The sequence below is a fragment of the Colius striatus genome, chromosome 21, assembly GCF_028858725.1.
Source record: "Colius striatus isolate bColStr4 chromosome 21, bColStr4.1.hap1, whole genome shotgun sequence".
NCBI classification, from domain to species: Eukaryota; Metazoa; Chordata; class Aves; order Coliiformes; family Coliidae; genus Colius; species Colius striatus.
In genome coordinates, this window is record NC_084779.1 from 9,659,003 (window position 1) to 9,686,640 (window position 27,638).

General features: G+C 56.5%; 1 protein-coding gene across 1 annotated transcript in view; it reads left to right on the forward strand.

Annotated features, from left to right (window-relative positions):
• The window catches only part of AJAP1 (adherens junctions associated protein 1), a 32,882-nt gene that overhangs the window by 613 nt on the left and 4,631 nt on the right, over positions 1-27,638 (forward strand). The window contains exons 2-5 of the mRNA XM_062013080.1: positions 13,584-14,257; positions 23,671-23,758; positions 26,103-26,345; positions 26,612-26,742. Of these exons, the coding sequence (XP_061869064.1) occupies positions 13,584-14,257; positions 23,671-23,758; positions 26,103-26,345; positions 26,612-26,684 (1,078 nt within the window). The 3' untranslated portion in view covers positions 26,685-26,742. The remainder of the gene's footprint in view (positions 1-13,583; positions 14,258-23,670; positions 23,759-26,102; positions 26,346-26,611; positions 26,743-27,638) is intronic.

The following is a 27,638-nucleotide window of genomic DNA, read 5'->3' on the forward strand; positions in this document are numbered from 1 at the left end:
CGCTGGAACACGTTCAGAGCAGCAGCGTGTTGAGCAAGTGAGGTCCTAAGGAAAAGTCCGCGATCCGTTCCTCTCCTGCACCCCCCAGCCCAGCTTTTACGACCCCCAAAGTCCCGGGTTTGAGCCGGTGAGCGGTTCGTGTGGGGTGGGGGTCAAACCCCACCGCCTGCCCCCAGCCTCCCCCCTGCCCAGTGGGACGGGGGGATGTGTTCACCGGCTGTGCAGAGGGTCGAGCTGCCGTAGAGGGGTCCCCAGGTGAGGGGTCTGCAGGCGAGGGGTCCCGAGCAGGCACACAGCTCGCACTGAGCCCAGGGCTGCTCCCCGGGGAGCGGGACTGTGGGGTGAAGAGATGGATGTGGCCCCACGGCCAGCCCTACCGCATGCAGCACCGGGGCTGCCCGTCAGCCCGCTGCCCTCCCTGTGCTCTGGCAGAACACAGCTGCTGCTGCGGGGATGTGATGGGGAGATGGCCCAGGCACCCCGAGCAGCGCAGGAGCCGCGGGCGGGCTGGGGGTGATGTGAGAAGCCTTTGTCCGTCACCCTTGGGAGTCACTGGAGGCTCCGTCCCTCTGCCTGAGCTCTGGAGGGAGTCCTGGAGGGTGACACTTGAACTGAGGTTTTGTCTGAGCTGGGGGAGGCCATAGGCTTCTGTTCTTACGCCCGTGTGTGCCGTGCACCATATTCTGGAGGCACGTGGCAAACGAGCTCCCGATGCCCCCGGTCCCGGCCCCTGTACCCGGCTGATGCACCGGGCACGACGGCACCTTCACGCCACCTCCAGAGCCGTCTGCTGAGGATGTGCTGCTGTGTGGTGGAAAGGACAGAGTCCCCGGGGATGGAGTGACCTTAGGAGTCGCTCCTCGGGGAAGCACCCGAGGTGTTTTTCAGGGTGCCTCGCGCTTGGATTTATCCTGTGGCAGATGAAAAGCCGTGTGGAGCTGGAGGGCCGTTTCCCGAGGCTGGAGCCGGCAGAAGGCTGTAATCTTGGAAACAGAGGACGCCCTCTGCTTTTTTATTTTTGTGAAGAGTTTAGCAATGGAAACAGGAGCCTTCCGGTCGCTTCTCTCCCCGCTTCGCCTGCGCGTGTCTTTGCTGTGCATCCTGGATGCTCAGCACCAGGCAGTGCTCTGCACCACCTCATCAGCTCCCAGTCCCTCCGTGTTTTATTTTTAATAAGAGATAACTTTCCTGCTAACCTTGGCGGCTGCTCTCTCTTCTCTCTAACTCTAATTGCTTCTGGCTTTATTTCTGACATTTCCCATGTCATTTCCCCTCATTTTCTTGAAGACTGATAGAAAAATAGCTCCGAGAGAAGGAACAGACCTTTCCAGTGCCCGATTCACCCCGCGCAGCCTTTGCCTGGAGCTGCCTCCGCCGTGGGGAGCTGGTACCTTATTGCTCCTTTCAAGTCAGATTCCTTTTGCCCCGGAGCAACGGCTGCTGCCTGACCTTGGGGCGGCTGAAGAACAAGTTCTTCAGCTGAGGAGAGCAAGACCTGCAAACTGGCATGGCTCAGAGTTGCTCTGCCCTTGCTGTTGTGAAGGGGAGCTCGCTGCTCCCCGGTTCCGAGCGCTGCGAGGAGCAGGGATGGGTGTGCAGCGGTGCCCCTTGAAGCCCTGCCAGGGCTCAGGGATGCTCCAGGACTGCTCTACCCTTCTTAGCAGCGGGCACTGCCGTGGGCATGGCAGGCTGAGGGTCTGTTATTTGGGGGGATGGCAGCTACTCTGCTGCCTCCTGAATGTGCACCAACATATGTGTGTGCACACATCTGCGTCAGTGCCTGCGCCTGCCTGGAAGGGCACGACAGCTTTCTGCAGCATGCTGCCTGCCTGGCTTCTAGCTCGGGCTGAGGACTTCCCTTCCATAGCTGTGAGTATAATATTTTAAACAATATGCCACGATTTTTTCTTTAGAGCATTTATCTCCAGAGTGATTTGCAGTATGACTAAAATCGCTGTTTGCAATTTCTTCCCGATTGTATAAAACAACTCATTAAAAGCACACATCCCTGCACACTGGCACCGAGGAAACTTTATGGGCCCTGTAGTTACTGCCAAAGCAAACATTTTCCATGAATTTCACTCATCAAGTTCATGCTGTCAAATGTAGATTCAGCCGCTCGTCAAAGATGCAAGGCTTGCAGTCTGGAAAGTAATGAGAGCAGTAAGCAGTGGGAGTTAATGGCCTCCACTGAGGAGTCCTTACTCATCCCGCATCCACACAGGGGCTGAGCTGGTTGCTCTCGGGTGAATTGATTGCCACAGGAATTCATCCAGTGTCACCGGCTATGATACTTAACAGCCACAATAATGCTCGAATAAACTGCGCTTTTATGCAGCCGCTCGTACCTCCTCACTGGCAGCAATTTTGCAGATGAGGCGAAGGGAGCGGCGCTGGTCTTTAGCAGCCTCTCCCCCAGAGCATGAATAATTGTTGTAATAACACCGTTGCCGTTGTTGCCGCCGCGGCATCTCCGGCAGAGCCATGCCGAGAGCCGCGGCCGTGCTCCCCGCACGCTCCCGGCTCCCCTGGCGTCCTGCCCTCCCTCTGCTCCCGACCTCAGGGCACTGCACCTTGGATTTCACCTGCTGGAAAGGAGGAGCTGCCGATTGCTTTCCTTCAAAGCCCAGTCTGGCACGGGGAACCACAGCGAGGTAGAGCCCAGCTCTCCAGGTGGCCCAGTAACCCTGTTCCTACCTCTCCTCCCCCAGGTCTGCTCTGCCAGCTCTGCCGGGGCGGCTTATTTACATTTGTACCTGTGTGTGTACAGGGCTGCAGCGAGTGCACCGTGGGGTGAGAATAATCCATATGGCTCCCGACAGGTCTGAGGTTCATTATGGAAATGTATGCACGCTTCAGCCTTTAAGTACAGCTAATAGGAGGAGGGCTGGGAGATGACTGGAATCGGTGTGCTGAGCAGGAGGAGCGGGAGCGGCTCCGCTCCGGGGTGCGGTGCCCTTATCCTCCTTGAGGGCTGGTGATGGTGAGATGGGTTACAGCAATTCAAGCCCAACGGAGTTTGGGTTTGAGACTGAAACTCTTCTGGTGGATGACTCCCGGGAGCTGAGTGTGTTGGGCGGGATCAGCGAGGAGGATGGAGCGGCCTCATCTGCACTGTCATTCCCTCACTTAAAACCAAAGGCTTCTCCTTCATTCCTTCTTTCCTCCCTCCCTCCCTCCCTCCCTCCCTCCCTCCCTCCCCAGGCTGGATGGTGCTGCTGGGAGAGCCTTCCCCAGCCAAGCCCAGTGGCCACCACAGGTTTTCTGGGAGATGCTCCCAAGCCTGGTTCTTGGCCCTTCTTCACCTTGGGTACGTGGCTTTCGTCAGAGGGAACTTTTTCACTGGAGTAACGTAAAATTCTGGACCTGAACTGCTTCCTTAAAGATGGAATTTGAGTAGATGTGAATGTTTCCTGTGGCTCTTCTTACTGGGACCTGCACCTACAGACTTTGATAGCTTACATAATTTTCTGTGATGGAGATGTACTTCATCTAATTTCACTTTGAAATGCATTGATTAAATCAGAACTGCTGGGAGATTGAAACTGAGTCTCTGTGGCCTGAACTTAACTGTGGGAGGTTTATCTGCCTTCATCCTTCAACATTAATTTGGTTTTATGAGGATTCCTTGTGAAATAAGGTTTTGTCTGCCACTGAATTGCTGCTGCTTTCTGGGTTTATCAGTTCCCTTCTCTGGCCTCAGCGCTCTGCGAGCAGAAGCTGTGCCAAAGCCTCCGGAATCTCAGTGTGACGTTTGGTGCCTTTGCAGGGGGATGCAGTGGGGACCCAGGGCCGTTTCTGGCCAGGCTTCGTGTCTCCCTGCTGCTTCTCGTGCGGGTTGCCCAAGCTGGAGGCGAAGGGCCCACGGTGCTCATGGTGTGGGTGGCAGTGCCGGGCTGGGGCTGCTGGGTGTGATGCTCCTGAGGTGAGGTGGAGGCCTGCAGTGGTAGCCCCAGGTGCAAGGAGATGTGTCCTGTCATCAATGCTGAGGGATTCAGCCTTTCTGGTACAAGAAACAGTGGTAAAAGGGAAAGAAGTGTGGCTTGGCTGGAGATGGGTGAGCAGTTGCATGGAAGTAAGCAGGGATGGGGTCAGTGAGTGCTTGTAGGGGCAGGAAGCTGAATAGCTCACTGGGGACTCACTGGAGGCCCTTCATGGCAGAGCCATGGGTTGTACGTCCCCGGCGAGGCCTTTGAGCCTGGCTCTGCTTTTCTGTCTGAGACCACTGACCGCCCTTGGGCCAGCATCCCACCAAAATTCAGCAGCAAAATCTTCCTCCAGCTCTCCACATTTGCTGGCTGTCCTGGAGAAATGAAATGTATGTTGTTAAAAAAAACCCAAAGTAGAGCTCATCATTCATAAAGTGTTCGTTTTCAGCTGGGATCTGCAAATGCCTCATTGTGACTTGGAAGTGATGTGTAGGCAGGAGATGTACTTTGACACGCGATGGGTTTTGTTTGAGTTGCCTCTGAAGGTGTTTCTCAGCAGCTCTGCTTTTCTGGGAGCATGGTTGCATCCCGCTGGTGCCACGGCTGTTGTGCCCGTGCATCCCGGGTGAGTGATGCTGCGGGTGCAGTCCCCGTCCTGCACGGTGCCATGGGGAGCAAAAGCTTTGCCTGGACTGAAGCTCTGGCTGGGTAATGACAGACACTTGCTGATTCCCAACAAAGATGGCAGTGAGGAGATGCAGAGCTGTGGCTGAGAACCTGCTCTTAGCCATGGGCAGAGCTGTCTGTGGGGCCAGGCTTGGCTGCTGTGAGGTGGGAGCAGTGGAGCTCTCCTCTGCCTTCACAGTGCTGCCTTCCAAGTGAAGGCTGAGTAAACACTGCTTCAAGAACAACACGCAGGCTGGGAGCAGTGACCTGCTTCCTGCAAGAGATATAAGTTTAAACCCTTGAGGTGGAAAGGCTGGAGCTTGCTGGAGCGTGTGTGTCCTAATGCATGAGTAGTGAGGGGATGGGGACGTGCTGGTGCTGGGACCTGTGGTGAGGGGGTGACCGTGTGCCTGGAACTCCAGCACAACAGCAGTGCTGTGCAAGGGACTGCACTGCTCCAGGCAGGAAGGTGCTTTGGTGTTCAGTTATGGCCTTGCAGGGGTTGAGTTGCTCTCATCTGTAAGGGACTTTGCGCCTCCCTTTCTGCAGCATCCCAGGACATTTACGAGAGTCTCCCTGCAGTGACGACTCCTGCAGTGGTTTATGGCCCTGTCGATAGGAAATGTGGCTGCACAGCGTTGGCTCCGTAGCTGCGGAACGCTTCTGTGGCTGGGTGTGGGAGGACTGAGGGCTCCTTGCTCAGCAGGCAGCACGTGAGGCTCTCTGAGGCTCTCTTAACAGCCAACGGCGCTAATTGATGTTGCCACTTGACTGCGTGTCATTGAGGTTGAAGATGTGTCAAGGTCGAGGGGGAGCCCGGGTTGCCCCCCCTGGGATTTGCCTGCCCGCTGAGCCGTCCCCGCCGCACGCTGCTCTAATTGCCGGCGTCCCGCGCCTGACCCCGGCCCCGCTGCCTGCGATAGCATCTCCGGCTGCAGGATTCGAGTAATGAAGCATCGGTTAATTGACATGGATTAGGACATCCACTTAAGAACCCACCGAAACGTGGGTGATTAATGCCAGGAGCGAGGCCACGTGGCCGTGCTTCCCACCGGAGCGCCGGCAGGCTCTGCGTCTCCCCGGCAGAAGCCGAAGCTCAGCGGCACTGGGCGTTACACAGGGCAAGTGTTGCCGTTGCAGGTGCTGGCAAGCGCTACTGTGGAAAGACCTTCTGAGAAGAACAAACTTGTTTCATACAAGTAATTGCCTTTCTTGGAGTTTTTAATGAAGTTTTCTCCAGAAGGATGAAGGTGGATTGGTCGTCATCTTGTTTCGTGCCATCGTAAGAGGCTCTCTGCTCCTTTAACATCCTCAGACATGAAGTATTCAGGATCTGTTCTGGGTTCCCATCAAAGTGACAGATTCTCTGGCAGAATCAGCTTTGCTGATTGTGATGGATGAGGACGGGAACATTTCTTATGGCAGTTCCTTGGGGATGTTTCTCGGAAGGAGTATGATTCCACGTTTTTCCCTTTGGCCCCTCTGGAAGTCCAGCCCTGCGTGGTGCGAGGCTGCCATCGCACAGACCCGGCGCTGGGCACGGCTGCCAGGCTCTGAGGTTCCACAGGAGCTGCAGAAGGTTGCAAAAAGCACCGAGGGACGCGGGAGGGCTCCTGCCGCTGCCTGACCGAGGCCTCTGACTCTGCTGGAGATAACGCTCCCAAAAGTTTAATCTCTCATGCAAAGGGGACTTTTTTGTTTCTAATGAGATGCAAAGCACAGCGATATCTGACTCACTGGCAGTTAGGCTGCGGAGGGTGTGTGCCCACAAACAGCACAGTGTTTTCTCGGCACTCAGAGGGCCTCTGGTGACTCACCATCACCTTCACCCGACAGGAGCTGCCCGGGTGCTGTGTGCATGGTGAGGTGGCCGTGGCAGAGACGACTGCTCTTCTCTGTGGAAAAGGGATTGTTCGGTGCTAAAAGGGGATTGCAACCTCTGTATGAAAGGATCAAGAACCTTTGCCCTGGATTTCATTTCCCCTGCCTTCTCTGGCTCTTTTTGTTTGGCTTTTTCTCCATCTTTGGGTTGTTCTCATTCCTCCTGAAGCGTGTCAAGCCCTGAGCCTCGGCCAGCAGCGGGGTGGCCTGGCTGTGGCACTCACTGGGGGTCTGGGAGCTCCCCGTGCCACGTCAGGGCCCCAGCTGGGCTGTGCAATGCCCTAAGCTGCCCTCCCCTCCTCTCCAGTGTGCCCTAGCTCATGTGCCTTTGGTTTCTCCAGGCTTTCCTATTGATGCTTCCCACCTTCAAAGACTGCTGCTTCTGGGTTTTTTCTCCATTGTGTTTCTTGCTCCATAAAAGCCATCTGTCTCTGCCTGCTTGCAGAGGCTTTATTTCTCTCACGTTCTCCATCTCTGTAAGAGTTACCAGAGCTTTTGAAACTCTTCACACTCCCCCTGCACTCCCTCCCGTGTCTGGCCACGGAGGTTTCAGGACAGTCTGAGCATCCTCGGGCTGCCAGGGACTTCCTGGGAGAAAGGCAGGTTTGGATCTTAGTTATTCCAGTGCGAATCAAGGGCAGGAGAGCGTAGTGCTGGAGTTAAGAGCTGAGCTGGTCGCACTTCCCAGGGGACCGTGTGGCCTCACGCGTGGCGTTATTCTGTACCGTGTCAGGGGTGAGCTCCGAGGTTTAGTGCTCTTTAGTACAGATGTCGCACTCGCTTTGGTAGCACCGGTTCATACCTGTGTTTGGTAGAAAGGGAGGAGTTCTGTGCTCTTGGGGTGGTGATGGGAGAGGGCAGCCACGTGCCTGGGACCTTCCCGGTAGGGGTGAGTCGATGAGGATTGGGAAGTGATTCTGTGGTGCAAGGTGGTGGAATATACGAGGAGATTTGGATGTAAGCTAAAGTAAGGGGTAAATCCCCACAGTTTCCTTATGCTTATGGGCTTGTTTCATTAGTATCACCAAGAATAGAGCTTGAGGCTGTGACTCTTCAGCAAGATTTTCGGTGGTTTTAGAAATCAGAGAGAAACTTCCCAGCAAGTTGTCTCTGAAATGAAGCTCCTGCTGCAGGGTCCCTGTCACTGGTGCAGGATTCGGGGGGGATGAATGGGATCCATCGGTGACAGGTGCAGTTTTGGGCTGGAAACCAGCGCTTACAAACCCCCTTTATCCGGACGGGACAAAAGGCGAGTGTGATTTCCGACGGTTGGATGAAACGCCCCAGTGTCCGTCCCAGCCACGCTAAATGCGCACAGTGTTTGCTGAGCAGCGGCGGGGGGGATGCTGGAGCGGTACCCCAGGCTGCAGGGGCCGAGCCCACAGCCGAGCCAGCCCTCCTGGCAAGTGCTGGGGGCAGTTGGATGCCCGGCTGGGGCAGGAGGCAGCGTGACCACAGTCCCCTATGGCAGCGACTTGGGCTCTGCCTCGCGGCGTTCTGGCAGAGGAAACTGCAGCCCGCTGGGTCTTCCTAGGGGAGCCAGACCATGTGTGGAGCTCCTTCTGCCGTGGAGCAGCAGCGGGTGAATCGCCGAGCGCCGCTTCTGCACAGGGATTTGCCGAGGACGTTTCTCTGCTGGAAGGTGCACGCTGGCTTCTGGGCTTCTTGCCCTCGGCACTTTTCATGTCCTACCCAAAATAATCCCGCAAGACCGGGGAAAACACTCTGCAGCAGATGTGCCCGTTTTTGGAGCAAGTGGGACGAGCTTGGCAGTCTTGGGCAATGTTTGCCAGCTCTCTGCATTAGCTGAACTCTTGTGCTCGTCTTCAGGCGGGCTGCCAGGCGCTGAGCACCCCAAAGCCCTGTCAGCATCCTCTAAACCCTTTGAAAATGGAAACCGAGCTTGAAACCCAGGGTTAATGGTGGGCTTGGCGTGTGGAGCAAACCTTTTGTCCTTACAGCAATGCCATGTGCGTCTGTTCTCTCCTTTTCCTCCGGTTTTCATCTCTTCCCCATGCTGCTCCGTGAGGCCACGCCACTTCTCATGGCGCGGGATGTGCCGAGGGCTCCTGTGCCAGTGGGCTCCAGCCCCAGGCTGTTGCAGCTGGGGCTTTGCCCTTCCTCCAGCGAAGGACGGGACGCGATGGCGAGAGCAGCCGGGGCGGCGGCACCGCTGCGCCAGATCTGCTCTCTGACAGCCTTGGCAGGGTCTGTGCCTACCGCATCAGCACATTGGCGGTACCGCTGGGTATTAATTATGCCTTCCGCACTCGCGGCTATTCACATGTTAAAATTGTTTATTTGCAGCTGGGTGAGCTCAAGACAGAGGCAGAAGAGCGAGCGGCTCCCCTCTGCCACAGCCGCCCTCCTGCCCCTCTCTCCTCCAGGTGCAGGCAGGGATCGGTGCGGCCGCCTCTGCCACAGCGTTTCTGTCCTGGGGAGTCCCCGCTGCTCCCCAGCCCCAGCACACCTCTTTCTGCCCCCTTTTTCCAGAGAAAGGGGCACTGACTGCCTGGCCATGAAAGCGTGGTGGTGAGGATTCAGCTTATTTCACCCTCTGCTGATTTCCCTCCCTGATAAATCCCATCCTCTCTGCTGTGGGAAGCAGTCTGGATTTAATTACTTGTGGGGAGAAGGAGGAGAGCAGAGGAACTTAGGACTTGTTTTAAATATCACTTTTATTAGTAGGTAATCCTGAAGCTCAGCTCTGTAATATAGATAGGTAGTGATGTGGCACATTTAATTTACCTGGGTGCTACTGTCTGTCAGCTTTTGTGCCTTAATTCCCAGTCCTGGCTTTAAAGAGCTTGGCAGACATATTTTTGCAAATTTATAATTACCTTGGAAGAAGCTGTGGCTGCAGACCCCCAGCGAGGAGCGAGGTCCCAGTTCCTGCTGGGAAGGGCTCAGAGCAGCTTGTCCTGGAGCAAAGCGTTGCGTGGGAGCGGGGCGCTGGCGCGGGCGATGCGCTCGGTTCCGTGCCGGTGCCCAGATGCAGTGGGATGGGCTGATCCATCTCGTGTCCTGCTGGTCCTGTTTCGGGGTTGCAGTCCCCACCACGGTGAGGACATACAATTGTGGGCCAAGTATCTGCTGCCACCACCAGAACTTTCCCCTCTTCCTCTTCTCCAGCATGAAAGTGGCCAAGGTGCAGAGGCCCCCTTCTTCTTCCAGCCAGCGAGTTCCTGCAAATACTCTTGCAGCGTGTTGTGCTTGTGGAAGACACGTGGCCTGGCTGCCAGGGGTGCTTTTCCTAGAGCCCACTTCCCTGCCATGTCTTGCTGGGTCTGTGAGTGTTGCCCATCCCTCTGGCTGCAGCTCTCGCTCACGCTCTGGGCATTCACGGGAATATTTTCGTCTCTGTCTCGCCCGGTGTTTGGAGATATGAAATGCTCAGAGTTCATAAATCATCCCAACAAGGACATAACCTTGATTCCCTGTGCAATACCAATAGATTACCTAACAGGAGGCGTGAAATGGAAGAACGGCTCCATTTGTATAATTCTGCATTAAAAATCAGCCTATTCTGCATTTAATGCTGCCCGTGAAGTGTCTCCACAGTCAGGGGAGAAAGGGACCTGTGTTGGAGAGCGGATGAGTACCTTGTGAAAGGGACATAAATAGGCTCTTCTGACCGTGCTGCTGTGGCTTTGCGCTCCAGTGAGCCCTTTGAGGCCTTGGGGAAATGGGTTATGCGTGAAGGGCTCTGGAGCCTTCGCTCAGGAGCCACTGGCAGACTGGGTTTTGCAGTTTCAGAGCCTCTCGGTGGCCATGAGCCCAGTGAATTGCTTGGACAGGTCACCCCAACTCAGGCATTTCTGGGCCACAGCGGTCACCTGGTTTTGCAGCCCGTGTCCTGTCCGTGGCATTAGGGGTTGTCCAGGGATGCCACCATCCTCCAAGGGTACCAGGACAGAGCCTTTCTCTCCTGCTCCATGCACATCCTCTTGTGAATCAGCCATGCTGCCTGTTCCTGCTTTCCCATCCTGCACATGGGGGTCAGCACCACAGGCATAGAGGTGGCAGCAGCCAGTGTCCCTGGGAGCATCCCAAAGTGGCACTTCCCTTACTGTGGGAGGACACGGCCACCTCTCTGTCCATTAACCCACAGGAGCAAAGGGGTTGGGTGAGGAAAGCAGAGATGGGATTTCATCTTCTCAAATATCTCCACTGCTCGTCTCAGAGTGTTGCTGAATTTTTCCCTGAGTTTGAGAAGTATTCTGGGATAACGTTGCCATTCGCCTCCAAGGTGGGAAACGCTTGGGTGTTGCCCATGTTCCCTCTTTGCAATAGATAAAGCAGCCTGTCTGTTTCTGGGGGCAGTCATGAATAACCAAAACCCCAGTTTCCAGAGGGTTCAGTGAGCAGCGTAGTCGCAGCCCTGCCTGGTGCATCCCTCCACGGGCTGAGTCCATGCCTCTGCACCACGGCAGATGGGTGCCATGTGCACAGACGCCTGATTCATTCCCTTCCCTACCACAGAACCTCCCCTTCCGTGGGAGCCCATTTCTTTTGGTGGCAAGACCTCTGGGCAGGACCTGTCTCTGCTCTCTGGGCTGCCCTTGGGATATGTCTCACCGCGTGCTTTGGCAGGGTGCTGGCACGGGGCTGGGGGAGCAGGATGGGTGGCAGAGGAGGGGAGGGTGGTCCCACAGCGGGGCCCGGGGCTGCCACCGGCCCTGCCACGCGCTGCCGCATCCCCGCTGCCGCGCCGAGCATCGGCTGCGTTGCCTAGACAACAGCAACTCCTACACGCTGCTATTTATTCTGAAGGACACTTGCTCTTATCTGTTGTTGCAAAGCCCTCAAAAGATTGCATGCCACGCAGAATTCCTCCGAGGTGCCCAGACCTGCGGCTCCTGTCCCAAAAGCCACCTCCTGGGGTGTGCCAGGCAGCTCCCGGGTGGCAGCCCCAGGGACGCAGGCAGGAGGGTGACTGGTGCTGTCGTGGGGCTGAGCTGCGGCTGGGTGACCCCCACCGTGTCCCTCCCCTTCACTGAGGTTTGCCCCTGCATTTGAGTGTCATGGTGCTGCCTGGCCACGCTCAGGCACAGGTTTCTGGCCTGGCACACGTGGAACTAGGGGTTGTGTGTTGTGTTTTCCCTCGTGTCCTGATGCTGCGGGTGCTGCTCAGGCGTGTCCTGTGTGGGAACGGACCCCCACGAGCTCGGGGCTGCCTTGCTGCAGCTCAAGAATGTCACGAGCAAGCAGGAGGAAATGGGAAGGGGGGAATAAAATCTGTGTTTGTCCTGTGAGCTGCCAACCCCCAGCACCACGGGCTGGTGTTTTGTCTTTCAGAAGCTGCCACACAGCAGTGGGGATGGAGGGAGCACCAAGCTCGGGGAAGGTGCCTCTTCCCTCACCTCAATAAACATGCCCCAGGCTCGTGGAGGGCAGGGAAGGGGTTTAGGCATGAGGACTGGTAGCTGGGGTGAGCATAGTGCTGGGAAGGTGCCTAACACCTCTCCTTCAAACAAGGAGACGTTTCAGATGCCATTAGAGAGTGTGACAGAGGCTGAGATCGAGCCTGACCTGCTGCTGTTGTGACTGTGAGCAGTGCGAAGGTGAATGTGTGTTTAAAGCTCTCGCTGGGAGCCTGAGCTCCCGGCTCCTCAGCGGTGGGGACGGGGTGTTGCTGCTGGTAGTGCCAGTGCACGGCACGTGGGGGATGCTCATCGTGCTCTACTGGCCTCTGAAAAATCAGCCCCACCAAAACGGTTTGGGAGGTTGGATTTTCTGAAGCCTTGAAATCCTTCCTCCCCCAGCCTGAACTATTTTGGTGTCTGTTGCCTGTTTCTGGCTCTTCCCTTTCTCCTTCTGTGCTCGTTCCCTGCGTCGCCTTATTCCTCCCCAAAATAAACGCTGTTGTGCTTTGAAAAAATACCCAATTAGGGGAAAAAAACCCGAGATGCTCTGAGCAGACAAAGGCTGTGCCTGAGAGTATCCAGGTCAGCTCCTTTAGCTTCATTTGCTCACGGGTGGAGGGAGTGTACAAATGCTTCTGTCAACCAGATGCACATTTTGTAGTGCTACCAAGGACTTTACGGGGCGCAGCGCTGCGGAGGATTAGCTATTTAGCCATATAAAGCTCTCATTAACTCCTGCTGAGTTCGACAAAAGTCTTTCTTGTGTAAAAGCTGAATAAAAGGGAGGAAGGATTTCTGGGCTTTGGCCTAATGTTGTTTGATTTTTTTTTCTGGTTAAAACAAAAACCCAGCCCAAAGAGGAATTTGTGTATCAGGCTGTATTTTGTTACAGTGGGACACTGCTTCGTGTGGGGTGGCAGCTCAGGAGGAGACGTGTGGGGCAGAGCCTCGCGTGGTACGGTGCTGCTGAGGAGGGGACAGGGCTTTGGCACGACGTGACGTGATGGTGACGTGTCTCATCCAAACACGGGTTTAAATGCTGAGCCTGCTGACAGCTCAGGGTGATTTCCAGCTGTTGTGTGAGGGGGAGAGCAGCGAAAGGGGCTGCTTGACCTTCCCTGTCAGGTCAGGGGCTTGGCTGAGGAAGCACCCGTGCTCGGGGTGGCATTCGGCGCTGGGTGCTGTGCTCCGTGGGTGGGGATGTGCCTGGTGTGGTGTGGGCAGCGGGTGACATGGGCAAATGCAGCAGTCACAGACTCTTCCACTTCACTCACCTGGGGATTAACACCACTGTCCCTCGTGGGCATGCTCCTACCTTGGCTGGGAAAGCCGGGCAGCAGGGGCTGGGCTCCCCCGTACCCTTGCAACATAGAGACCCTGGAGTGCAGGTTCTTGCTGCTCACCTTCCACTGTGTTTGGCCACCACAGGTGCTGGTGGCTTCCTCAGGGCATTTTGTGGTAAAACCCATCCTCAGAGCCTTCACAGATTGACCAAAAAGTGTCAAAGTTGCTGTTTCAGATGGGGATCCTTGATCTGCCCTGTTAGCAGGGGTGGGTTTCGTGGCGGGAGGAGGTTGGGGACAGGGTGCAGGGTGCCCTGCGGTGCCGTTTTGGGTTCTGCTGGCTGGGCTGTGGCGGGAGGAGGACGGCTCTGCTCTCCCGGGAGCCGGGGCGTGCCGTGCCGGGATGGAGTGCCGGGTCCCTGCGCTGCCTTCCTAACACGGTCGCTGTCTGTCCACAGGTCAGGTTGCCCGCTCGGAAGCCATGCTTGGATTTTAATAGCCATGTTCCACCTAGCCATGGACCTTGCCAGCTGCCAGCCCCCAACCAGCGGCGCCGGGGGAAGGCTCTCGCCGCGCCCCGCGCTGCGGCACAGACTGTCCCGTGGATCGCTGTGGGGCACGGGGAGCGGGGAGGAGCTGCGGCGCCCCAGCCCCCCCTGGACCTGCGCCCCCGCGCCCCTCCTGCAGAGACCCCGCTCCCGCCGGCCCCCGGCCGCCCCGCTGCCCGCCGGCCACCCCCCGCCACGACTCCGATCCCGACGGGGCCGGCGGCACCTGCGCGGCCGCGGCTTCGCCCCACGGGACGGGCGGCCCACGGTGCTGCCCGAGGTCATCGTCTGGGGCCCCACGGATGGAGAGGACTCCCTGGAGAGCAGCACGCTGCCCGGCGCCTTCGCCACCGCCGCCGCCACCACCACCACCACTGCCGCAACCACCACCACCACCGCCGCCACCACCACCACTGCTGCCGCCACCACACCACCCCGGGCACCCCCCAGCACCGCAGCTCCTGCAGCCGGTGGGGACGTGCCCCGCAGCAGCCCCGGCCGCAGCAGCACCGCCGAGCCGGCCGCCGGCCACAGCAGCAGTGGCAAGGACACTCGCCCGCCCCGAGGGCTGGGAGACAGCACAGGTAGGGACTGCCGACGTGGCACGGGGGAATCAGGAGGGCTCGGCGGGTCTGGCGGTGTTGGGGTCACTGTGGTATGAGTGTCTCTGGTGGTAGCGCTGCCCAGGACAGAAATGAGTGTGTGATCGAGGCGTGTTCCAGCGGCTTGCCGTGTGTTTGCCATTAGCTGCATCTATCGGCCCTTGGCGCGGCGCTGCCTCCCCCCAGCGCCGACCGCTGCCTGGACATGGATGGGAAAGCACCTTCCCGTTTCTATCAAATCATGTTTGTTATTGCCAGCATTAAACTGTGGGGTACCGTTCCATAGCTTACAGCATTTATTCACTGTGCATCGAGTGCTTTCAGCCCACAGTGATTTTCTAGTCGAATCGAGAAAGAATTTTATGGCCTAATCTTAATCCCAATTAATTCATCCCGCCTGCCCCGCTTGGCAGAAAGAGACAAGGCAACCATAACGTTGTTCCTGACTTAAAGGAGTTATTTATAGCAGTGAAAAAGCTCCCAACCTACACGGCTTTTCAGAAAGCGCTGGGATCAGCTGGATAAATTAGCAAGGGAGCGTCGGTAGCGGCTGCTGGCACGAGCTCCCCGCTGTGCAGGGTGAGATCTGCAGCCGGATCTGGCCAGGCCGGCCCCGGTGACGTCGGCTGCTCGGGATCTGACGGGCTCGCTGCTGGCTGCGGCTCGTTGCCCACTCCACGTGCAGCACATGGGAGGACGGCTCCTGGCACGTGCTGGCGCTCGGCAGCTAGTTGGAGTCAGGTGCTTCGTTTAGGTGAGGATGAGCCCACGGTGCTGCCCAGGGGTGCCCAGTCTCTGCTGCCCTCCCAGGCTGGCAGATCAGCACAGAGCCGCAGCCCCGCGTCCCTGGCAGCCTCCCACGGGGCCGGCTGCTTTAATCTGCTGCCTCTTAGCTCTCATTAGGGGCCTTTTCCATGATCGGAGTTGTTGCTAATTAACTTCGTTTCGCCGAGTGGTGAACGAGATAAACTCCTTCCCGGGGCTAAAGGACCTGTTTGATCTCAGCCTGTCCACCCTAAATTGAAAAGCGCCCGAGCTCCGCGGCCGTGTTTCCTGCCAGCGTGGGGCTGGGCAGGCGGCAGAGCGCCGGGCAGCTCCTGGCGGGGAGCCCCGAGCCCCAGCTGTGCCTCGGGACCAGCGTTTCGGGAGCCAGCGCCCAACGCCTCGAAGCAGCGGCCGTGCCGTCGCTGGCCGTGCGTTCGCAAGCTCTGCTCCTCTCTGTTATATAAGCTTTCGCGGCTGGAAGCGTTTGTTCTCTGCTGGGAAAAACATATGGCGACAAATTGGGATGAGGTAGCTCGTCTGTACTTTTTATTTGCCTCAGCAAGCACTGCAGAGCCGCGTCCTGAAAGGCAACAGGCGCCTGAGGTGGGCAGGGAGGGAGGGAGGCTGCTCTCACTGCTCACGGTCCTTCGGCTCTCTCTGGGGGTCAGGGTGGTCCTGAAGTCACTGAGGCCAGTCTGGGAGCCAGCAGAGCCCATGCCAGGGCTCCCCCAGCTGAGGGGACCCCGGTCGGGTTGGGGGCTGCAGTGATAGTGATTCCAGGCCATGCCCCTCCTGTGCCTGACCCTTGCTTCCCTCTGCACCTTGCTGGAAAGGGACTTGCTGCTGGAGCCTGGTGATGCTGGGGGTCCATGGGGGTCCTTGCAAAGGCAGCAGCGCTCCCTTGGATGAGGAGTTCAAGCAGTGCTGCTCAGTTGTCTCTTCCTCTTGCTCTGCTCCTCCTTGCTGAGGAAATAAGCAAGAGGGGGAAAAAAGCCAGAAACGGTGTCTCTGTGACTCATTAGCAGCAAAAACAAGCTTAAAAAAAATCCCTTGGAATAGCAAATGCTCGACTTACAGGTAGGAGGGAAAGCAGATGTGAGGTGCAGGGTCTGGAAGGGAAGGAGAGGCGAGTTAGGGGTCCGGAGGAGAGCGAGTTGAGGTCCCCACTGCCCTGGTGTGTCTGTCCCGGTGCCACCTTTGCTGCTCATTGCCCGGCAGCGTGCGATGGCAGTCAGATGGGGATACAACCTGCTCACCCAGGCAGGGTTTATGCTTGTGGTTTTCAGAAAGGCGCTTCCCTTTTCGGGGTCTGTCAGAATCGTTTTACGTTGGAGTCTGGAAGAGAGAGGAATGCTTCCCCTTGCAGCGTGCTGCAGGAGCGAGGGCTGTGAGGAGCTTTGGCCGGGGCTGCCGTGCTCCGTGTGTGCTGGGCTCTTCTGCCAAGGCAGAGTGTCCTCCTGCACTGCGTAGCTCGGCCCAGAAAGAAGGAGTAAGAGGGATGAATCAGAGCCTGTCAGAAGGAAGGCATGAATTGCGCTCGCTGGGTTGTCTGAGGCCCTCCTTTCAGTATTATTAGAATAAAGCCGTCTTTAATTAAACCTTTAAGTGCTTTATAAGGCAGAAGACTTCATGTGCCGTCTGCTGCTCTTAATGGTGATTTGATCGCCGGTGCACAGCGTGTCTGGCAGCGAGCTCTGTGAGCAGCGTGCTCGTGGGGGAGCTGGGGTGCAGGGGCACCCCTCCCCGGGCAGGGACAGGGCTGGAATCAGGAATAATAAAGAAAGAATTAGTAGTAAATAATAATAAAGAGACATTTGCTTCCCCCCCGGGAGGTGACCCAGCCTTCAGAAGGAGGGTGCAGGAGAGAGGGTGCTGTATGCGAGGAGATAGCGGCTGCAAAAAGCTTCAAAGGAATTAATTAAAGATAAAATGTGTTTAACAGACCCTGGGCGGATGGGATGGTGCTGGCTCTTTGATCTGCCGTGCAGAGGCGTGGGGAGGCGAGGGGCTGGACGGCCTCTCCTGGGCAGCACCCGCCGGCCGCCCTTCCCGCAGCATCCCGAAGGACCTCGCAGCAGCCTGAAGGATGGAGGAGGACGGCTGAGGCAAGAAACGAGCGTGGCCGTGAGCCGAGCCAGGAACTGGATCTCGGCGGGATGAGCAGATGCCGTGAGTGCCTCTGCGCCTTCCGCCCGCCTGTGTCTAAACGAGCGAGAAACTCTGCTGCTCTCAGAAGTGTTTATTGCTCGGTGATATTTGCTGTAACACCTGAGAAGATAAGTCCCAGCGTCTTTAGCATAAGCCTCTAGGATCTTCGTTCTTGGCAGCAGCAGCAGCAGCAGGATATTCTCCTCCTTTCATCAGCCCAACCCAAACTATCAGGAGGTTTCCAAGAACCTTGGTGGGGGTTTTTTTTTGTGCTGAAGAGCTGCATTTTCACTTCAGGATGAGTAATGCTCCCCAGGCTGGGTTTCAGAGCTGATTGCTCTGATTTACCAGGTGGAAAACCAAGGGGCTTTGCCTGCCCAAACTCTGCTTTGAAGGCAAGGGAGGTGTGAAGAGGAGGGGACCCATGGCTATTTCCCAGCACAGTGGATCAAGCGGTGGATGAACCAGCTTGGTACCAGAACAGGGTTTTCCAAGGAGACTCCTGCCGTATCTCTGCCCCTGTATCTAACCCTGGTGTTCTTTGTAAATGATTTTCCTTGCAAGCTATTAATTGGCAGTAGGGTTCCTGTTTCGGCACAGCGTGACTGGTGCCCCCTGGGGAAGGCTGTTTCTGGCTGTGATTGCTGCAGAGCGGCCACACAACGCTCCTGATTGGATTTTTCAGCCTGAAAGCAGTTTTATCAGCTGGACGAGGCTTTTGGGGATGAGATGCCTTTTCTGATGACTGGGGAAGCTGTCATGCCTCTCGAGTCCAGCCGGTTTCCCGTGATGCTCGGGAGGAGGCAGAGGCATCGGGGCGGGTGAGAACAGAGGGAGGAGGCTCGTGGCAGGGATGGGGATGGGCTGCCGAGCCCAGTGAGAAGACCCCGCTTCAGAGAGAGCCCGTCCTTGGGCAGCTGCCAGCACCGCTGTCCCCCGTCTCAGAGTGGCTGGGGATGATGCCCAGAGCAGGCAGCTGGGCAGCAGCCAGGCTCACATGCCCCACTGACTGGATCTGAGCAGAGCAGATCCTCTCCAGTGGTCACCACTTCATCTCATGGGACCCGATGCCCAGCTGCTGCAGCCTGGGGAGGCTCTGTGGAGCCCCACAGCCTGGTCATTCCCCCTTCCAGGCTGCATCAGCCGCGTTTTGGCTGCTCGGATACCGGCAGGGAGCCAGGCCCAGCGCCAGGGACAGTTGCTGAGCTGCCTGACAGGACTCCTTCAGTGGCAGGGCTGTTCCAGGCAGCAGGTACTGACGTGCCTGCCAGGCTGGGAGACGCGGCGTGACCGGCTGCCGACGCGGTGCTGCGCAGGGCGGGGGCCGTGGCTTCGGTGTGGGCTGTGATGCTCACCGTGGAAATCGCTTGGAAGGTTATTTTGGCTGGGAACAGTTGCTGTGGCACCGGTTCCATCTGCATTCTCATCGTTTTCCCTCTCTATAAGCACCTCAGCCGCTCCCAGGAGCCGGTTTCCTTTTCATGCTTGTTACTGGGAGCCTGCTGGGGTGGTCTCAGCCTGGCCAGACGTGATGCTTTGACTGAGGAGCCAGAGGGAGAGGCGTTAGGGCCTGACTGTGCATGTGGATGAAGTCCTGCTGCAACCAAGGACTTGCCTCTCTGGCTCACTGCCACAGCGCTGGACAGGACACGGGCCCTCCCTGCTCCCTGCCTGATTGAGATTTCCCCTCTTTCTCGTGTCAGCTCAGACGGGAGTTGTGGCAAGGCTGAGGCAGAGCGGGGGGAAAGGAGCAAGGAAGCAATCCGTGTGTCGTGCCTGTGGGAAGGGACCTCATGGCAGCCCTCCTGGCCAGGACAGCAGTTATCCTGGGCATCTGTTGTTGTCCCACCACTGACAGTAACTCAAGATCACGCTCTGTGGAATGAAACTGAGCTGGTTCTCTCTTTAATTTTATGCAACTTGGAGGCCTTGACAAGGGTCTTCAAAGAGTTGTGGCTCGTTGCTGTTTTTATTGGGAAAATGAAAAATGCAGCCTTCCTAAGCAGAGCTGTCGAAAGAAAGGCCTTGGGGGACAGAGGTTCTCTTTGTTTTTAATTAAGAGCTTATATCTCCTGTTCGCTGCCGTTGCACACTTCTGCAGTAGCAAGACATTAGTCTCAAATGGATTTTCTCATGGAATTAATTCTGTTGATGCAGAGCTGTCCGGGAGATGCTTCAAAAGGTGGCCAGGAAGGCCACTTTCATCTCGGTGGCAAATATATGGTCTTTAAAAACAACATTTGGGAAAAAAAAGGAGCCCTGGCATTTGCCTGCTTTGAGAAGGAGCTTCCCTGGACTTGGGGAGTTTGAAGGTGCATTTTGTGGGTTGGTGCTTGGCTGCTGCCTGCTGGGATGCTGGGGCTGAGTCTCCTACGGCTGGAGGGGACAAGAAGTCCCCAGCGAGAGCAGAGTGCGCTCGGATGATGTGAGAGTGGAAAAACCCAGCAATATTTCAGCATTTCCAAGGGTTCAAAGAGCGCCTTTGAAGAGCTTTCCCTCCTGGCAGGCGACACATTAAATTCTGCTGCACTAGCAGAAGCACAGGGGTTTGGACACACTTCCAATTCCATTAAATACTTCTCCTGTAATTACCCTCGAGTTAAATGGTCACTGCATCAAATTGCCTGGTAAAAGCCTTGTAAGAGGGAAGCTCTCTCCATCCCCTCGCTGGGATGAGGCGTTTGCAGGTGCTGTGGCAGGGCAGCAGCTCGCGGGGTGACCCTGCCCGAGCCCGCGCCGCTGCCTCCCCGCAGCTCCCTTCTTCCTTGGTTGTTAATGTGTAATTAGGAGGCTGCTGGGCTCCGTAACTTGCTGGGATCGGGGCTTTGCCGTTTGAAGTGTTTGCCATGGAGATGGGCAAACAAAACCGAGCGGCTCTAATTCCTGCCTCCAGGTTCCTCCCTGCAGCCCGTGTTTTGGGGGTGCAGGATGTCACCGTGAGTTACGCACTGCCAGCAGGCTCCTGTGCTGGAGGAGGAGGGTAATTTTGCTTTATGAGCTATTGATTTTATCCTCCAGGTCCCTCTCCTCCAGAAAGACTGGGCTCCTAGGGCTGTGGTTGAAATAATGCTTTGCTCTTCGCAACCGTCTCTCTTTCATCTCGCCTCAACCCCGCGGCTGGTGCATGTCCCTGATGGGTGCTCCCCTCTCCCAGGATGCCCCATCCATTAACTCCTCTTCTTGCAGATGGAAAATTTCGGTTCGATTTTCCTCTGTATGGGTCTATAAATTTCTTTGAAGGCCTGGAAGGAAGGATCTGATACTTCTGCAAAGTAAGAATGAAGACCTATTACTCCATATGGCAGCACGAACTGCCACAGGGCTTTCCAGAAAAATCATCCCAGTCACCCCTCAGGTCCCTTTCTTTCCATCCCTGCCATGGTTAATGCTGTTGGCAAAAACATCTCCCATCCTCTTGCAATCCCCTCGGGCTTTGGTGCAGAATTAATACACGATACACGGAACTTTCTGCTATGCCACTACATATGGCGAGTTATGTATGTGATGGAGTCTAAAATTATCCAGCCTTTCTTAAAATCCATGTGTCCTGCCCTGAAGAGCTGCCATCCTTCCCAGTGCTCAGCCACCTGCAATCTGTTCTGCCTGTGTGTCTCCCATTATGTAAGTACAAGGATTAATTGCATCGTTAGGTTCTCCCGTGGCCCCGCTGCCTCTGCCTCGGCTCCCGTCTTTGCAGAAGGTCTCATTTCCAACGCCGCTTCTGTTTTCAAAGGAATCGGGCACTGGGCTGGTTGTACTTTATTTTTAGAGCCTTTCCTTTTATCTTTTTCGGCGGTGTCCCACTGGGAGCTGCTCCAAGGATGCAGCCGGGCGGCTGCCGGGGTGGGCGTCACCGCTGAACCCAGCACATGAGCCGGGAGCTGCCGCTGCGGCTCTGTCGGGACACGGCTCCCGTCGCGACTGTCCTCCAGGGACACACAGTGTGGGGCCAGAAGTCTTCAGCTGGTGGGGTGCTGGTGGGAGGTGGGGAGCCTGGTGGTGTTTTTCCCTGTGAATTCCCTCAGGAAATGAAGCTGGAGGCAGAGCAGCTGAGGAGCAAGTGATTTGGCTGTGGCTCCCAGCCGCTGGTGGGGGGCAGCTGATCTCCCCGGCCCTGGGGAAGGTGACTGCCAGCCCAGCTCCGGGCTCGGGGGTCCCTTGAGTGATCCTGCCCACCCGGGCAGCCCTGCAGGTGTTGGTTCAAATGGCTCTGCAAGGCCATTTCCTGGGTCTTTGGACATTCCTTGGTCAGTGATGCATCCATGGTGCAACTGATAACCTGCCACTGCCTCCAGCCCTAGACCACATCATATCCTTAAAACCAGTCAGGATCTCTGCTCCTTTCTCCATCTCTCCCCGCTAGCATTTCTGTTGGCAAGGGGGAGTAAATGCTAGAAGATGCTGGGTATGCTTCCTTCCAGAAGCCCTGCTGCTTTTATTTTGGAAGTGAAGGCTTCAGCTCAGACCACCAGAGCTTTGTGTTCTCCAGGGCAAGGAGCAGCCCATCCCTCCCTTTAACACCAGTCCCTGCCTGGCAGCCTGGTGTTGGTTGCTGGCTGCTGCTGGCACTGGGAGTGCAGCCTTCCCCGTGAGCCAGTGCTACCCCAGTGCTTGGCACGGGGTGTCTTTTGGTGAATCAGACTCCACCGAAGGTCACCTTGGTTTTTATTCTATTGAACTGTCAGGGCTCCCATTTCTGAGCGTTTGATTTACGCCCAGGACGCATCCTGGCAGCAAAGTCCGAAAGAGGTGTCGCTGCTGGATGGCTCGTCACTGAAAATCTGGGATGTTGCAGGTTTCTGCACCCAGAGTGGGATCTGTGCCTTCCTCCCAAGGCAGCCTGCTGCAAAGCCTGGGGCCTGCAGCCTGGGCAGCACAGCAGTGCCAACCCCTCCAAAACAGGGGCAAGGCAGCCCTACAAAAATAGGTGCAGGGTAGCCAGGTCTACCCACTGACTCCCCCCCCACCCCAAGTAGGGGCAAAGGGACGAGGGCAAGTTGGTGGTAGATGTTGAGCAAGGCTGCTGAGGTGGGGAGATGCAGTGCTGGGGTACAGCAAGGCTGGTGAAAGCTGGCATAGCCCCTCAAGCTGTGATGCACCTGCCAGCTGGGAGGTCACTGTGCTGAGTGGTGGAAGCAGCCTTCAAAAGGTGAATATATCTCATCCAATGCCCATGCTGAGTGGTTTCCATTTCCCCTCTGATGTCCTCAAGGCTCGCTGCAGCCTTGCAGAGCTTTTCTCCTGCTCTTTCCCAGGCCAGAAGCAATTTCCATCGTTTTTCTGGGGGATTAGGGCTTCTTTGGAGGTGCGTGGGCTGTGGAGGCATGGAATGCTGCTGGTGTGTCCTGGGAGGTGGCAACTTTGCCCTGGGAGTCAGGCTGAGCTCGAGCAGCTTTTCTCCCTTGATGAACGTTGTCAGCAGCGTGGGCAGGGAATGCAAAAGCCCCAGGGTGCAGGGATGAGCAGGGGGAGATGAGAGAACAAAATTTCAAGGGAGTCAAAACTTTTGTCCTTTGAGAGGAGGCAGCAGAGCAGCAAGTGTGATCCGTGGTTTAAAATACCACTGATAAATCTCGCCTGGCCTAATTATCCAGCCTGCAGCCTGGGCTGCTGCTCAGAGTCTTGCACAAGCCTGCCATGAGAGCGGGGTGCACTGTGCCGAAAGCAGGGGAGCCCTAAATCTCTAAATGTGCTGCTTGGGAGTGTGGGAGAGCCCTGGGCAGCATTCCCGTGGGCACATGGAAGGATTTCCTTGCCACATGCACCTGCGTGAGCTGAGAGCACTACACATGTATTGCACAGATGCATACACACACACATATATATATATAGCTAGTATAGTTATATTTATATATAACTGCTTGTTTTCCTGTCATACTAACACTTATTTATTAAAAGTCTCATCCATCAGGAGCTGCAACATCTGTTTGTGAAAAATAGCACATCCTTGGGCTGCAGCCAGGAAAATCATTTCATTACGAAATTGCAACTGTAAAGCAGCAAAAAATCACAAACATACTGTACATTGAGATGCTTTTGTTTCCAAACTGCTCATTAGGAATGATACACGAGCCAAAATTATACCCTGTGTAAGGTGAATAAGGGGAAAATGAGCCCATCCGACCTTCTAAGTGAGCAGCAGTTAGTGCAGTAATTATCATCTCTGGTTAATCCTGCACCCACTGCAAGGCTGTGCTCAAGTTTCCCTTTCCGTCCCGGAGGGGATACGTCTTCACATCTCTTCCTTTCTTCGTGCCTAATTCAGGCTGACAAGGAACATACTTGAGAGGATAGGAAATGAGAAGCCTGGCTTCAAGATTATTTTATGTAAGGCAGGAGAGAGGATTGTGCTGCTGCTGCCGGGGGCTGTGCGTGGTCCTGCGCTGGGGAGGAGCTGCGGGCAGCGCTGTGCGTGGCAGGGGCTCTGCCTGGGGTCCCCGGAGGCTCCTCACCCCACTCTCTCTTGTTTCTTCTCTCTGCAGGTCTGGCAGTTCATCAGATAATCACTATTACCGTGTCCCTCATCATGGTCATAGCCGCTCTGATAACAACTCTTGTCTTAAAAAACTGGTAAGGTCCCTCCTGGGTGTGCGTGGCTTGGGGGCGGGGAGGATGGGGACAGGGAGGGGACAGAGGTGCCTCTCCAGCTGCGAGCTGGCAGCATCCACCAGGATGGCTTCAGAAAGGCACCGTGGGAGAAAAGGGGGATTTTTTAACACCGAGATTTGCAGAGGAGGCTGAAGGCTGTGGGATGACCCGTGGGGCTCCCCTGCTGTCACCGTGCGGCGGGTGGCTTTGGGGACCGGCACGTGGCTGGGCTTGGGTGGCCAAGTCCCAGGTGGGACACGTGTGTGTGGCTGCTGCAACGTGATGCCACGTGCTGAGGTCAGAGCCGTGCGCTGGGCCGCAGCGGGTGTCCCCGCATGTGTGCCAGGACCTGTCCTCACTGGGTGGCATCTCCCCTGCCACCTCGCTTAAGCGGCTTTGCTGCTGCTCCTGGAATCACCAGCCCAGCTCAGGAAGCAGTGGCTGCGTCTCCTGACCTTCCTTACACCCCAGGGACTGATGGGCAGCTTCTGCCCCTGGAGTGCCACCGGTGTGGAGCTGCCCCCTCCCCCAGCTGCCCGTGTGCTCCTCCAGCTTCGTCTGCTCCCGTTTGTTCTCTCAGCATGGCTGGGCGGATGGCAAAATAGGTTAGCTTTGTGCTTCAGGCGCTTGTGACTTCACCTATTTTCCCAGGGAAACTGGCCTACTTTGAGGTCAGCATTGCCACTGTGGTGATAGGACTCCAGCTCTGGGCTGGTGGGAGAGCTGCTGTGCTGCCAGGCTCAGCACCGCCGAGTCTCTCCTCGGGCCACCTCCTGCCCTTTCTGCCCACCTGAGCTCTCCCCAGGTGCTGCAGCAAATCAATTCCTGCACCCAGGAGGAAGTCAGGCTTGATGAAGCAGCCTGCTCGCTCCCCAGGGTTAGAGGAAAACCCATTTGCAGGAGGCATGGTAGTCTGGGCAGAGCTGTAAGGAAGGGTTGCAGCTGGCCAAGAGCACTGTGTTACTTGCCGTGCAGACAAGTTTGCTTTGCTGGGAGCAGGCCTGTGGGAAGGCATCAGGAGTGCAGCTGACTGCTCAATTTTGTGTCTCAGACAGGATTTACCTTACTAAACTTCCCTGGTTGGAGCAGTATTTCAGTGAGAGAGCGTGGAAAATACTTTATAAAACACTCCTGGGATTTTTCTCTAATAGTGGTCATAAGCAGAACCTGCCATTGATCCGGCCGGCCAAGGCTTGGCAGAGCAGCTCGAGTAGCTCAATGCTGAAGGCAAAAATGGGAAAACAAATAAATACAGCCATCAGTGTAGAATAGAAATTGTTTACAGTAAGTGGAATTGGGAAGTCACTGGAGGATACCTCCAGGCGAGCACAGTCAGCTCTCAGAGGTGTCCCAGCAGCATGCCAGTGAGCTTGCTCGGCTCTAACATTGGCCAAAGTCTGCTTTGGCTTTTCACACATCTTTAGGCTTCCTCCAGTGCTCCTTGTGCAAGTCAGAGCCAGCCACATGCTGGCCACATGCAGGGTCACACACACTGCCAGCCCCAAACGTTACTCCTCCTGCAGCTGAGCTATGGGAGAGCTGCCGGGTGCCACGGTACAGCTGATGGACGAGTGCTTTAGGGGCTGTCTCTTTCGGTCCCATCAGTGCAGAGCAGGCTGTGTCCCGCTGCCAGCAGATGCTGCTGCTCCCAGGGTGGCCCCACAGCTCCCCATCCCCCAGCAGCCAGAACTTCTGCTGCCCTCAGAGCTCCCATATTCCAAAACACCAGCGTTATGATAGGCACTGTCAGTCCTGTTCAGAAATAGTGTGACATCTTCATTAAATCAACATCTACACCCTTAAATAGGGCCAGCCTGATGGAGGGTGGGTTCCTGCTAGCTGGTGTTCTCCTTGTTTCACACGTACCAAACGTGTGTGGCAGGGTCAGGAGATCCCATGGGAGCCTGCAGAGCCTTGAGGGAGCAGGGCTGCCCCACCAGCCATCCCTCAGCCAAGGCAGAGCATGGCTGCCACGCTGGAGCAGTTTCTGAGCTCATTTATCCCAATAAGTTAAAACCTTTTGGTGCCTCTCAAATGGAAAGGGTTCCACTTCATTGCTCTCACCTACATCTTTCCACTTAGATAAAGGCTTTCATTTCCTGCAGGTGTAAACGTGTGACTTGTTAGGTAATTCCTCTGATGGTAAAAAGCGTGGATCTACAATTCAAATGTGATGCTTAAAAGCAGGAAAAAAAACCCCCACCAACGACTTGGGATTGTGGCTGATCTCCCCAAAGTGCCTGAGCGCTGGTCTGACGCTGGGGGGGGTGTGATTAGCAGCTGGTAAGACGCCTTCCCACGCCGTGTCCCCTCTGGTCTCCCCCAGCTGCGCGCAGAGCGGGCGCCCGCGGCGCAACAGCCACCAGCGCAAGCTGGACCAGCAAGAGGAGAGCTGCCAGAACCTGACGGACTTCGCCCCCGCGCGCGTGCCCAGCGCCCTCGACATCTTCACCGCCTACAACGAGACGCTGCAGTGCTCCCACGAGTGCGTCCGGAGCCCCGTCTCTGTCTACGCGGAGGAGGCGTTGCGCTCGCCCGGGGATTATAAAACAACCTTCAATGGAAACAGGTGAGGCGGCCGCCGCGGTGTCCCGGCGGGTGGGGAGCGCCGTGCCACAGCCCTGCCGGGGAGAGATGCCCTGGGGGCACGTGTTGGAGCTGCCTCCCCACAGCTCAGCCGCCCCACAGCTCAGCCCGGGCAGGGCCCATACGCCCACTGAAAGCATCGCTTCAGGGGTTCACTGCTTTTCCCTCTGAAGGAGCGCAGGCCACCTCGGCTTGCTCCTTGTGTGTTCCGTGCCGGCACGTGCAAGCGCCTTTTTCTGCTCGCTGCAGACCCTCTTCTTCTGACCGACATCTTATTCCCGTGGCCTTTGTGTCTGAGAAATGGTTTGAAATCTCCTGCTGACTGGCCGAGGCCTGTTTGACTTCTGGGGGCAGGGCAGACACCATCGGGCTGTTTCCTGGTACGTACCGCGGTCCTCCCGTGCCCATCCCTCGCTTCCCAGCCTGGTGCCATCCTCCTGCTCATGCTCCCAATCACTTCCCAGCCTGGTGCCATCCTCCTGCTCGTGCTCCCACTCGCTTCCCAGCCTGGTGCCATCCTCCTGCTCGTGCTCCCACTCGCTTCCCAGCCTGGTGCCATCCTCCTGCTCGTGCTTCTTTTGTCCACGGTGGCTGGACAAACGTCCCGCCATGGCTGCGATGTTGGGTTCCAAAATGGCGTTTCCAAGGAGGTGAATTACAGACGGGCCCGAGCTAAAAGACAGGGACTGGGATGAATATGGACTTGAGAGCAAAGGATGGCTGGGGCAGCCTTGAATTTGAGCCCAGTCTCGTGGTTGCAGCCCACTTGTCAAACCTCAGCAAATGTCGGTGATTTCCGAGCTGCCTGATCTGTAATTGACCTCTCACTGCATGATGGGCAGCCCGTCCCGTTCGAGTCAAACGTCTGACCTGCACGCTCCATCAGTACCCAAAAGCTCATGTGATGATGTTTGCTGCCCATAACACTTCCATGCTCCCGTTGTGAGGGTGCCAGGGTCCTCCTCCTCCTCCTAGGTCTGTGTGAAGCCGAGCCTGTGTGCCAAAGGAATACAACAGTGTTGTGCTGGCTTCAGCAGTGCGTTGTTTGGGGATTTCTTTTTCGCTTTTCTTGAGTGGGCTTGAGCTGTTTTCAGCTCCTTGTGTTGCTCTTGAAGGTGGCCCCACTGGCAGCAGTGGCAGGAAAAGCAATTAGGGTTCAGGGCTGCCAGCTCACGGTGGGGCAGCGGTGCCCGTTCGAGCCGCGCGCTCAGGTGAATTAATTGGTCTGTCCCAAGTCCCTGCTGTAATGAATCATATATTCAGTGTAAATGAAATT